A 13,434-nucleotide genomic window follows, 5' to 3' on the forward strand; every position below is an offset into this window, starting at 1 on the left:
TCATTGCATGAGTAGAAAAAATGACACAATTCTACTGGTTTTAGGAATTAAGAAATAAAAATAACATTTTGTTTCAACATCACTTTCTATTTAAGTCATACTATTTCTCTGAGGATAAAATTAATAATAATTACTGAACAGCTTTATAAGTTAAATTTAGTAGAAACCATGTGTAATGGTATGTTCACACCAAAAGTTCATGTGCTTATTTTGCCTTGTACCTCTTATCAGGTCTCTTCCATGGGTGACAGGGGAACAACCAATCACTCAGAAATGACTGACTTCATTCTTGTAGGCTTCAGGGTGTGCCCTGAGCTCCATCTTCTCCTCTTCCTGCTATTTCTGCTTGTATATGCCATGATCCTTCTGGGGAATGTTGGGATGATGAGCATTATTATGACTGACCCCCGACTGAACACACCAATGTATTTCTTCCTAGGCAATCTGTCCTTTGTTGATCTCTCTTATTCATCAGTCATTGCACCCAAGGCTATGAGCAACTTCTGGTCTGAGAGCAAGGCCATCTCCTTTGCAGGCTGTGTGGCCCAGTTCTTTCTCTTTGCACTCTTCATTGTCACTGAGGGGTTTCTCCTGGCAGCCATGGCTTATGACCGCTTCATTGCCATCTGCAACCCACTCCTCTATCCGGTTCAGATGTCAACAAGTCTCTGCACTCAGCTGGTGGTGTGTTCCTACTTTTGTGGTTGTATCAGCTCAGTTCTTCAGACTAGCATGACGTTTACTCTATCCTTTTGTGCTTCTCGGGCCATTGACCATTTTTACTGTGACAACCGCCCACTTCTGAGATTATCGTGTTCTGACCTATTTGTCCATAAAATGATATCTTTTTCCATAGCTGGAATTATTATTTTGCCTACCATCATAGTCATTGTTATTTCTTACATGTATATTGTGTCCACAGTTCTAAAGATACGCTGCACAGAGGGACGAAAGAAGGCCTTCTCCACTTGTAGCTCGCACCTGGGAGTAGTTGGTGTTCTGTATGGTGCTGTCTTTTTCATGTATCTCACTCCTGACAGATTTCCTGAACTGAGTAAAGTAGCCTCCTTATGTTACACCCTCATCACACCTATGCTGAATCCTTTGATTTACTCTCTGCGGAACAATGATGTAAAAGAGGCTCTAAAAAAACTTTTAGAGAAGAAAAAGATTATTCTTTAATTATAAAGTCTTTCTACCAGTGGTATTATGGTAATATAATTTATATCTTTCTGGCCAATAATGTAATCATATGGTATATTATAAAAATACTATTGTAGCATTTTCTATCCAATGTATCCTTACCAAATATTACCCTTTTTCCCCATTGGAGACATTATTCTTGATTATCCTGGCCATGTGAGATGTCTTGTACATTAGGGAAGAATTTTAATGATTATCCTTCCTAGTGTTCACCAATAACATTTTATGTCACAGAATCAATCATAACATTGAACAACATTTTCATATTATATTGTACTGTTTAAACCATCTTATCTAGTGTTCATCTTTTTGATTTCCTTTCTTCTTCCACACAATCATTGGTAATTCAAATATTGACCAAATATTTTTCCTATTTTACAAATTCATCAGCAGTTTGTTTATGAAATTTCACCTTGATCCAATATTTTATATATGTTAAACAGAGGAAATAATAATGAAAAACAAGCCATAACTAACCTCTGCATTCATTAATTTGTAGAGTTGTATTTTGAGCATTCCAGGCATTATAAAGTACTCCGAGGGACTACTAGTTGCTAGATCCTAGTTCACAAAACTAAAGTGGAGGACAAACCAATGAAAATATTTTCAGTGCTCTTCCTATATGTCCTATATGAATTATATCTGAAGAATATTCAATAAAGGTATAGAAGCAAAGGAGTTATTAAGACAGAGTATAATCTAAAATTTACTCCTTAATTCTTTTGGACATGTTTATATATTTCATTAATTTCATTGAACATTTGTGTAAATGTTCTGGTATTGTGATAAGCATAAATAACTTTCCTCTTTAGAGAGTTTGCAGTTTAGTGAACAAGTCAAATGCTTTGACAGACAATTAATATCCAGAGGGCTGTGCCAAAGATATTCTTAGAGATCACAATGTGAGGTAACTGAAAGGTGGTGGCTGGTAATCAGGGAAACTCTTCTTTGGCTATGTGCAAGACTGATTAAAAGGAATAGGGTTACATTGAATGCACATATGAATAAAACAAATTAAAAAAATAAAAGGAATAAGGTTGGGATCAGGAAAATGGCTGTATTATTTATGTGGGTTTGTTATATACCAATGTTAATGGAAAAGAGGCAGATTTTAATATGGTGCAAATACTGTGTACACATGTATGTAAATGCAAAAATGATACCTGTTGAAACTATTCCAGGAATGAGGGGAAGGGGGATAAAAGAGAGTGGGAAATGGGGTGAATCCAGTTATGATATATTTGATGCACTGTAAGAATTTTTGTAAATGCCACAATCAATGTACTCTTACCCAGTAAAACAATAAAAAATGAGAAAGAAAAAAAACCCCCAAAACTCTAGGTAGTATTTTAAAAAACAAATTAACTATTTAATAAGGCAAGCCTGCAAAAGAAAGTGTTTTCTCATTTTTGAACTTGAATGATTGTGATAATGGCATAAATTAATAAAAGTAAATGAACAGAAATGAGGAAGTGTCTCAGTGGTGGTGCACCTGTCCAGCATTCACAAGGCCTTGGGTTTGATCTCCAGCTCCTCAGTGTATTTCTCTGCAATACTGAACTGCTGTTCTGACTTCAAAACCTTTCATAAAGTGACTAAGACAGTACTGAGAAGTCCATCAATGGTGTCATGACATGCCAGCATGACCAAATCTTGCCAAATTTGCCCCCTGCTCATTTTGATGGTGGGGGTTTGGGGTGGGAGGTGGGTGGAGGAGCTGATTGTTTCTCCTATTTACTGGTTCTCAAACACCTTGTTAGTTTCTTTTCCTTCGATGATATAACAAAATACTCTATGTTGAAGACTAGTGATGAGACCAAGTTATTAAAAAGTTGAATATGAATTGCATTCAGGAAAGGATGAAGCAAAGTAAGATCACCTTTCCACAAATAACTCAACTACACCAAGTTTTTAAATTGTTGCAGGTCATGTGCAGATTTTATGTTGCTTGGTTTTCAAAAAAATCTCTTTACATATTTTTCCCTTTGCTCTCACATGAGTCTAAGAGTTACAGAATGTCCCACTCCACATCGAGCTAGCAAAGATGACAAAACTTCTAAATGATATTGAGCAGTGAAACTATCTTAGTACAAGTAAAAAAAAGAGGGGGCAGAAGGGAGAGAAATTGAACAGCAAAACACTTTATTTGTTAATTGTAAAATGTATTTATAATTTAGGACACATAAGATACTGGGTCCCCTGAAGAAGTGGGGGAAATAGCAAATTGCTAGTTTTCCCTGGAGTAGCAGGGGAGATAGAGAATCCAGTGGCACAGGCTGGATAGGTAACTTGCCATGGGGTCCAATGGTGTGGCTAGCACCACTGGATTTATCTTCACCACAGTGCTCCCTTTGTAACAGTGCTCCCTTTGCCTAGTCATTTTGCATGATGATTTTAGTTATTCAGGTCTGCTAGAGCTTTACCCACTTCATAGAGTTTATGTCCTAGTAGAGGGTTCAATAAAGCCACTAGGGTTCCACATCATCCCTTGGGTCCTTGTTAGATTAACTTATTTCTTAGTCTCAACTGAACACGTTCCTATCCACCCTATAAATTGGGTATCAAAGGCTATCTCCCATATCCCAGGACCTCACAATTAAATTCACGTGGGGTTCCTTTAACATCAGATATGTCAAACAATTCAAAGGCAGAATATTCTCTAATGACCAGTTTCCTGGATAGGAGCATTGCTAATATCCTTATCAGCATGCTGAATCCAGACTTCCCCTTTCCATGCATCAGAGGTCAGATGTGGGGGATGCTGTTTATGACTTTCATTTTATCTTCTCCTTCTTCACTGTTCATTCTTCCCATGGGTTCCAAGACTTTGGGTTCCCAGCTTGGGTCCAGTGTGGATTTGCTCTCTCTTTTCTTTTTGCCCTTCAAAGTGTACAAAATAGCAGGCTAGGTCCTCTATCTAGACCTCTTGCTCATCTAATTTTCCTGCCAGTTCACAGACTACAGTGAACTGTATATTCACCCACATATTTTTCTTCAATTGGAGATCTTTCTTTAAGGGAGTAATTTCCTCCGGGCAAGCCACACAGCTTTGGTTGTGTATTTCATCACCAGAGCAATGATCATTCAGCTGAATCCGGCCTCTTAAGGAATACTTTTAGAGGATGCAGCAGTATTTCCCATCTAGATGCTCCTTCCCCTCGACTCATCTTTGAGTACTAGGTCCCTGTTCGAGTGCCAGTTCTTTTTCTTTTCTTTCTTTCTTTTTTTTTTATATATTGAGTGGGTTAGTGAAGTTTATTAGATGGAAAGCAAGTCATCTCTAGAGTGAAAATTTGAATGACCTAAGATCCAATTCTTACAGGAACCTCCTGGGGAGGCATAAAAAAAATCATATACATGGGATAGCACTGACAGCACAAAGAATGACTCATACAAATCCAGTTAGAATGAATAGAAATGATTTTTAATAGGGATCACTTAGATAACTGTGAGTGACTGCATAGGGTTCTAGTTACCAGATCCACCCACACTACCCAAGTCACTGCTGCCCCTCCTACCAGCTTCTACTTAATATGGCTCTAAGCCTACAGCAGAAGCATGGACACAGAGTATCACCTAGTACCAAACCAGCAGAAGTAACTACAGTTTCAAATAATATAAGACACAAACCCTGGGAAAGCTATAGTGTATGTTTACGCATACTCCATCTTGCACTTATAGAGGATTCTATTGATCTCAACGAACACTGTCTGACTTTGGGAATGAGGGCTTGTTTTGCTGCAGTCTAGCATGTAGAAGTGCTAAATGAAGATTTGCTGCAAGATGATCTTACTACACCTGATTATATTATAGTAATGAACAATTACAGAAATTCAACACTCAGTGATCACAGGGCTTGAATATTTATTAACTTAGCAGATAAACAACTTCTTTTAGACCAAAGGGAATATGGACTGGATAAAAATCAGCTATTGCCTTTTACCAGCTGCATATATGGGGACTTTATTTGCCACCATTATTTTCTTCCTTTTCATCTATTCTCTTTCCATAATAATTTTACAAGTGATGAATTTATAGCAATTAACTCACTGATTTAATTTTCATTAAATACAAATTGTGATTTTCCTGACAGTTATTGAACAGTCTATAAAATCATTTTGAAATATATAGGAGGGTCAATGAGAAATTCATAAACTTAGAGCATGACACATAGATAAATAACATTCAAGCAATTAAAATTAGAAGTGACCTTAAGTTTGTACACATGCAACATTTAACCTTTACTTGGTGAATTTGAGAGTATTTGTAGGACTTTGCTCATATCATGCTCATCTAATTCTTTTTCTGCAGTGAGATTAATCCTTTGAATCCTGGCAAGGAAAATTCCATTCTGCAGCAAGCTGTCGTTTCACTGCAGTACATGTCAGACTCAGCAAATGAAGTCCTCCTTCCTGTGGTGGACAGGGTTTGCCAAGACCAGCAAAATACTTAATAAGAGCAAGGATGGAGTACTCATAAACATGTAACTCTCCCAGGGTCTGTGTTATTTGACTCTGTTGCTACTCCTGCTGTTTTGACACTAGGTGATGCTCTAGGTCCAAGTTTCTGCTATAGACTTAAAAGCCATCTAAAATAGAAGCTTGACAGTGGTGACTTCAGCAGCTTGGGTGAATTCAGGTAAATACCTGAGTCAGTCAGTTGTAGCTGTCCACTGCTCTATAAGAGCATTTCTACTCATTCAACCTGGATTTGTATGAACCATTCTTTGTGCTGTCAGTGCTATCCCAGTTTGGAGGCACAAGATTTTTGATGCCTCCCCAGGAAGTTTAAGCAACACTTGGTACCTGAACAGAGACCTCATCAAAGATGAGTCATGGGGAGGCTTCTGCAGGGTTAACATAACTTTTAAAAATTTTTAGTTCTTTATGTAATTTTCCTCCTTATGCTTTTTTTTGCTTGCATTAAGATTGTTTTATTGTTCAAAATCATCTAAATTTTTTTGTTATCTTAGCCAATTCTAGGTGGAATGCAGCATTCTGCAATTCTTAGACTCATGTAAAGCCAAAAATGTGTGTGTGTGTCTTTGTGTAAAAGAGCCTTTTTAAATCCAAGTGTCACTGAAGTCTGCATAAGACCTACAGCAAAATAAAAACCTTGTAATTTTGCTACTTGTGAACAGGTGATTGTAGTTTCGCTGTGTCATGAATGTATTTTATATTTAACTCTCTTTTAATAATTCAGGAAATTTCTGTTTCAGTACTCTGTTTCATGAAAAGATCTATAGTATACAGTTATTGTGGCCGTGCTTGTCATACAACAGTACTGACAGGACACTCAGGTGACTATTCTGCCTGGTCCTGATACGTTGCCCACTGGCCTAGAAACCTCCCAGTGCTAAAAATCCAATTTTCCTGAAACGGGCATGGTGAGGATATCTCTTACCCCCACAATCTTCTCATACCCCAGGAAGGGTACTGGATGCTTTGATTCAGATAACCCTCTTGCCAACTTTACAGTCAAAGCATTAATTCACACACATAAAAGCATATTCTTGCTAAATCAAGAGACAACACAAATAAAAAAGATAGTATTACACAATAAAATGGCCTTGGATATGCAGTGTGCTGCCCACAGAGGCACCTGTGCTCTGACATCACATGCTGTGCTGTTACACACCAGACACAATAAGGCTAACATTACACATGCTTTAGAGCATTTCAAAATATAGATTGTTTAGATAGCCATAATACTTTCACACATTCGTAGGGCTCTTTACCTGGTAATTCGGGTTGTGTGCTCTTTACTATTGTTTGTGCCATTCTAGGAGTGAACACCTGTTGCTGTGGAGCAATGGCTCCATGTTCTGCTCTCAGCAAGAGGTCCTAGCCATATGCCATTCCTTCTAAGGCTCAAAAACATCAAGGAAAAGGGAGCAAAATAGTTAAGAACCAGAAAGACTAGTCCTCCAAATCCTAGCCACAGTAACTCCATCTTGCTGGAAGATGCCATTCAACTGCTCTACATGCTAGACTGCTGTAAAGAGGCCCTCCTTTCCATGGAGACCTTGATAAGAGCAGGGATGGAGTATGCATACTACTACTACTTTCCCAGGGTCTGTATCTTGACATTTGCGCCTATAGTTGCTTCTGCTGTTTTGATGCAAGGTGACACTATAGGTCCAGGTTTCTGCTATAAACTGAAAGCCACATAAAATAGAAGCTTGGTAAAGGGTGGCTTGGGTACTTAGATGAGATCTGGTGAGTAATGCCCTCTGTAGCCATCCACTGCTTTCTAAGTAACCTCTATTAAAATTCCTTTTCGCCCATTCATAGTAGATGTTTAGAGTCATTTTTAGTGCTGTCAGCCCCATCCCAATGTGGAGGCACACAGTTCTTATGAGACTCTCAGGGAAATTCATGTAACAATTTCTAATTATCAATTATTACTGACAAAATATGGCTAAAATATTCAAGAAGAGTTTTGGGTGAATGGATTTCCAGAAAAAAGAGAGAAATTAACTTTATGATTTGGACCAACAATGTCTCTATAAATTATATTATGAAATGAAATATTTACTTTTATATTTCTTTCTATTTACTTACAAAAATTCATATACTGATAAATTGTAACTGCTTCAATTTGATGTAGAAGTTAAAATTGGAAGATCCTTGTGGTTTATCCCAAAGGATTCACATAGAAAGTGGGAAACCTTTTGTGTGCATTTAATTCCTATTATGTTTTTTAAAAAAAATCTTGATAATCCATTGTCCTCATGGATTTGGTTCTGGAACCTAGACGTCTTAATAATTGACTTAAGTTACCTTCTGTCCCAGGAGAACTATCTCCTAGAAGGTGAAGGAAATCTCAATGCTGCAATTATTTGAAAAAGTTAAGACTGTTACAACGAATCCAAGGTCCTTATGAATAACTATGGCTGATATTTTGACAGCTTATTTAAGTTTTCAGATGGCTCAGAGTTTTTACTACATATCCTCTTCTGTCTACTCTCCTTTTAAAACATACAAGCATCTAAGATTGCAAGACAGAATTTGATTCTGTTTGATTTTCCAGTTTCAACTATATTCTTTTCAAAACTACAGAATATAGTTCCTGGAAATATTTCAGTTTTGACCATTCACCTTGATTCTGAAAGACTAAAGAATTTTTAAAAGAAATCAACCATTAAAGGAAATGACTATTTTAAATAGAGCAATGAGGAATATAGTTCATATTTCTCTATGGGAAGAAACTAAAACTGGGATAATGAATGTGCTTTTTGGGGAAGGGGTTCATTTTATCTCAAAGTAATCATTTTTTGCAGGTATTACATAGTGATTAACTGACTATGATTACCCTTCCTAGAACTAAAAGACAAAAGAGGGAAATGTCGGAATTCTGCTTCATTTTTAACAGGATCTGACAAGCTGACAAACAACACAGGTAAAAGTAACTTTTCAAAATATTTAAGATTTTGACAAATAATAGGTCACAAAGTAACTAGTTCTCTACACTGGGAAGAACTCCCTTTTCCAAGAAAAATGTCTTTACCCATAAATTTATTGATGTGTATGTTACAAACTCATATCAATTATACAAATCTATTAAACATTTTTCTGAAGCTGCATGTTCATTACCATTCGACTTTTATGTATATGTTGAAGATATATTGATTATCATTTTCCAGACTCAGAACCTTATGCAGAAAGTAAACAGAGAGAGAACAAGTTGAGTTTGATCTTAAAGAAGCTATTATCAAGAGAGGAATAGTGGATGTTTGATGTTAAAATTAAAATATGATGCTGGAATGAGTTTTATAGGAATAAACCTTGAAAATTAAAATAATATGTCCTTGCCTCTAGGCAATACTGAAGGAAGATGACTCAAGCATACTTTTTTTCAAAAATGATATTTCAAAAACTATTTCTGGCTCTTTTTACAACTTAAATATTTCACAACTCTTCACACCCTAAACTATGATCTAGTTTAAAATCTTATGCTTTATAATTAGCTGTATACTTTTATGAAACTGGTCAAAACATTTTATTTTCAAAATTTAAAACAGTCTGGTATAATGATAATACACCGTCATTTTTCTATTAGTCATCTTCTTAGGTAACATATGACATTTCTTACATATTTCCTCATTCTCTTTTAGTGTTCAAAGTTTCTCTGTTTCCTTCTTTCCCCTTAGAATGGTTTATTCCAAAAGCCCATATGCATATTATTCATTTTCAACATAGCACCAATGATTTTGGTGTGAATTATGGGACTGAGTACTGAAAAATATAATTAAAAATACAATGGATACATTTATTGAATATATTTCCATAAGTGATACCATGATTTAACTATGTATGGTATTTCATATGTACAAGAAAATGCTGAGGTTGTATTGTTCTTATCTCTGCTTTGTATACAAGGACACAGTGGTATAGCGAGCATTAAGAACTTGTTAAGTAGCCAGGCATCAGTGGCTCATGCCTCCTAGCTACTTAGGAGGCAGAGATCAGCAGGATTGAGGTTTGAAGCCAGCCTGGGAAAATAGTTCGTGAGACTCTCAAAAAAACCCATCACAAAAAAAGGTTGGTGGAGTGACTTGAGGTGTAGGTCCTAAGTTAAACCTCAATATTGCGAAAACAAAAACAAAAGCTTGTCCCAGGTCTCATTTAAGTGAGAGAAGCAGAACTAGAAGCTAAGTCTGTCTCAACTTAAGACCCATAGTCCCTACTGCAGCGTTATACTGTTCTCATGATTTTCTGTTCCTACATGCACAATTATTCCATTTTATTAATATAAAAACATTTACTGATTTCCATTTTACAAATACAGGATGTTATATTGGCTGTGTATGAAGAAAAGTTATATGTCATCTCAGGGAAATTATTGTCATATGATAAATACTGTTTGATATTAAATTTAAAAAATGACAAGAATAGCTACTAACTGTGAAAGAAATGTTTGATCCTAGTTGAAGATTTAGGGAAATTATTTTAGAGATAAGAAATTTAAGATGAACTCTAAGTACACATAGAAGTAAGTCAGGCAAAGAAAAAGGAAGATCTCTTTAACAAAGAATGATGTAATAGATCATTAATAATGATTAGGACCATGGACTGTAGGGTCTCATTTCTTGGTCTCAAATTCTAATTCTGACACTAGAAGGTAAATTATGTCTTCAATTCTGTGAACCTCATCTGTAAACATGGTACTATAATAGTACCTACCACATAGTGTAATTGCTTGGGTTAAATGAGCTACTGTGAAAGGATTTAAAAACTACTATATGAATGTTTGCTGTACTATTTTGCTCATACTAAGTCGCACATAGTCCCAAGAGGAAAGAAAGCACAGACCATGTGTTCTGTAAGTTTAAAATCTATTTGAGTTGTCTAAAAAGGAATTAATTATGGTTATGAAGATTTCTTCAGGGTAATTAAGAATGTAATTGATAATTTCTACAAATGCATATTTTGTTCAGTGTCTATTTCTAAAGTAATTATTCTTTAAACCTCTTCTTGCAGAATGTAAAAAGTTGGCTCAGGAAATGCAGGAGAATTTTCTTTAGTAAGAAAAGAATTTATGGCCCTTTTTGTGGGAAAAATTCTATAAAATGAATGTTAAAACTTTTTGTATTAGTTGTATACAATTTTATTTCAGTTGGTATATAACTTCCATCAGAATTCAAAGTGTCTAAGATTCATAAAAAAGAAACTTAACATCTTAAGTAATCAAAAAAATTAACTTTAAAAATGTCTGTTAGTACTTTAAAGAAAACCCTCAAGTTTTACTAAACGTAACTATTAAAATCCCCAATATCTCTAAACCCAGAGTACATAAGCTTTCTGAATACCATTTAATTAAATGATGTGTGTTCTCTTCCAGTCATTGCTTCATGATACTGAAGTTATTGTGTAAACCAGAGGAGGAAAAGTATAGATAAATTTAAATGTGAAAAGTATTTTGGTAGAAAGGTGTTGCATTGGATGTGAAGAAATAAAGACCTAATGCTACTACTTTCAGAAATTAAGAAAAATAACTTTTGGTTCTAACACCACTCTCTTCACTTCTATTTAAGTCACATTATTTCTCTAAGGTTAAAATGAAAAATGATTACAGGGCAGCCTAGTAAGTCCAAATACTGTAGAAACCATGTGTAATGCTGGGTTCAAACCCAGAGTTCATGTATTTATTTTGCCTTGTGCCTCTTATCAGGTCTCTTCCATGGGTGACAGGGGAACAACCAATCACTCAGAAATGACTGACTTCATTCTTATAGGCTTCAGGGTGTGCCCTGAGCTCCATCTTCTCCTCTTCCTGCTATTTCTGCTTGTATATGCCATGATCCTTCTGGGGAATGTTGGGATGATGAGCATTATTATGACTGACCCCCGACTGAACACACCAATGTATTTCTTCCTAGGCAATCTGTCCTTTGTTGATCTCTCTTATTCATCAGTCATTGCACCCAAGGCTATGAGCAACTTCTGGTCTGAGAGCAAGGCCATCTCCTTTGCAGGCTGTGTGGCCCAGTTCTTTCTCTTTGCACTCTTCATTGTCACTGAGGGGTTTCTCCTGGCAGCCATGGCTTATGACCGCTTCATTGCCATCTGCAACCCACTCCTCTATCCGGTTCAGATGTCAACGAGTCTCTGCACTCAGCTGGTGGTGTGTTCCTACTTTTGTGGTTGTATCAGCTCAGTTCTTCAGACTAGCATGACGTTTACTCTATCCTTTTGTGCTTCTCGGGCCATTGACCATTTTTACTGTGATGTTCGACCACTTGAGAGATTATCATGTTCTGACTTGTTCATCCATAAAATGGTATCTTTTTCCTTATCCAGCATCATTATTTTGCCTACCATCATAGTCATTGTTATTTCTTACGTGTATATTGTGTCCACAGTTCTAAAGATACGCTGCACAGAGGGACGAAAGAAGGCCTTCTCCACTTGTAGCTCGCACCTGGGAGTAGTTGGTGTTCTGTATGGTGCTGTCTTTTTCATGTATCTCACTCCTGACAGATTTCCTGAACTGAGCAAAGTGGCCGCTTTATGTTACTCCCTCATCACACCTATGCTGAATCCTTTGATTTACTCTCTGCGGAACAAAGATGTGAAAGAGGCTCTTAAAAAACTTTTAGAGAAGAAAAATATTATTCTTTATTAATTCTCTCTACCATTGGTATTGTCACTCTTAATTTTATTCCTCTTGTGGCTGACAATGAGTTATTGTCCTAAATTTTATAAAAATGCTATTTGTAGATTTTTCTACACAATGTATGTGTACCAAATAGTGCCTTAACTCCCCCCAAGACATCATTCAGAACTTTCGTAAATGTCACAGTATACCCCCAACAAGCACTACAATTTAAAGGACTACAGTTTATGTCATCCTAATGATGAGAAACTAGAAGTACTCTGCTCCACATAGGCACAAGGTATCACTTCTGCTTGCACCTTTTGAGTGTGTACTGTTTGTGTTAGATGATGCAGTAAGAAAACAATATTGTTATGAGTTGAATCGTATTACGTTCAAGTTTGTATGTTGAAGCCCTAGCCACCAGTACCCCTGAATGTGTGTATATTTGGAGATAGGACCTTCAAAATGTATTTAAATTAAAATAGGCCATAAGTGGAACTTAACACAACATAACTTGTATAATTATATGAAGAGGAGATTACAACATAGAGAAGCACCAGAGGTGAGCATATGAAGCATATGAAGAGGCAGCAAGAGAACAGCCATTCTACTGATCAAGAAGAGAGGTCTCAGAAGAAATCAACTTTGATGATAAATTCATCTTAGACACTCAGCCTCCATAACTGCAAGAAAACAAATTTTTTGTTTAAAAAATTATGGTATTTTGTTATGACGTGCTTAGAAAACTCATTCTAATACATACATAGATTAAGAAGGTTTATATTTATCCTGACTGCATGTGTACAAAATCTAAAAGAATTGTCCTCCTCATAAAGAAAACCTCCTGAAGCTAGTAACTGATTACAACAAGGTTGCTGGATGCAAAGTTAATATACAATGGTCATTTTTTTCTATATATCAATAATCAGTTGAATTAGAAATTTGAAATCCAATATGGAACTGACATCAGCAAAATGGCCAAATAGAAAGTCCCAATACTTGTTCCTTTATAGAAACACAAATTTAGCAATAACGTGATGGAGTAAAACACCTTTATGAGAATTCCAGAATAGAGTTATAAAGTTACAATACTCATAGGTGACCATAAACCCCAAAACAACTGCACTGAAG

At 36.1% G+C, this 13,434-nt stretch overlaps 2 protein-coding genes across 2 annotated transcripts; both read left to right on the forward strand.

Moving 5' to 3' along the window:
* The first annotated feature begins 240 nt into the window (after positions 1-240).
* On the forward strand, positions 241-1,182 carry LOC109680475 (olfactory receptor 9K2-like). The gene has a single exon (XM_020155301.2). The coding sequence runs from the start codon at positions 241-243 to the stop codon at positions 1,180-1,182; it is 942 nt and encodes a 313-aa protein (XP_020010890.2).
* Positions 1,183-11,385: 10,203 nt separating this feature from the next.
* On the forward strand, positions 11,386-12,330 carry LOC109680476 (olfactory receptor 9K2). The gene has a single exon (XM_020155302.2). It carries the CDS (start codon positions 11,386-11,388, stop codon positions 12,328-12,330), a length of 945 nt encoding a protein of 314 aa, XP_020010891.2.
* Positions 12,331-13,434: the final 1,104 nt, after the last annotated feature.

Source organism: Castor canadensis, chromosome 8, assembly GCF_047511655.1.
Source record: "Castor canadensis chromosome 8, mCasCan1.hap1v2, whole genome shotgun sequence".
In the NCBI taxonomy this organism is placed as follows: domain Eukaryota; kingdom Metazoa; phylum Chordata; class Mammalia; order Rodentia; family Castoridae; genus Castor; species Castor canadensis.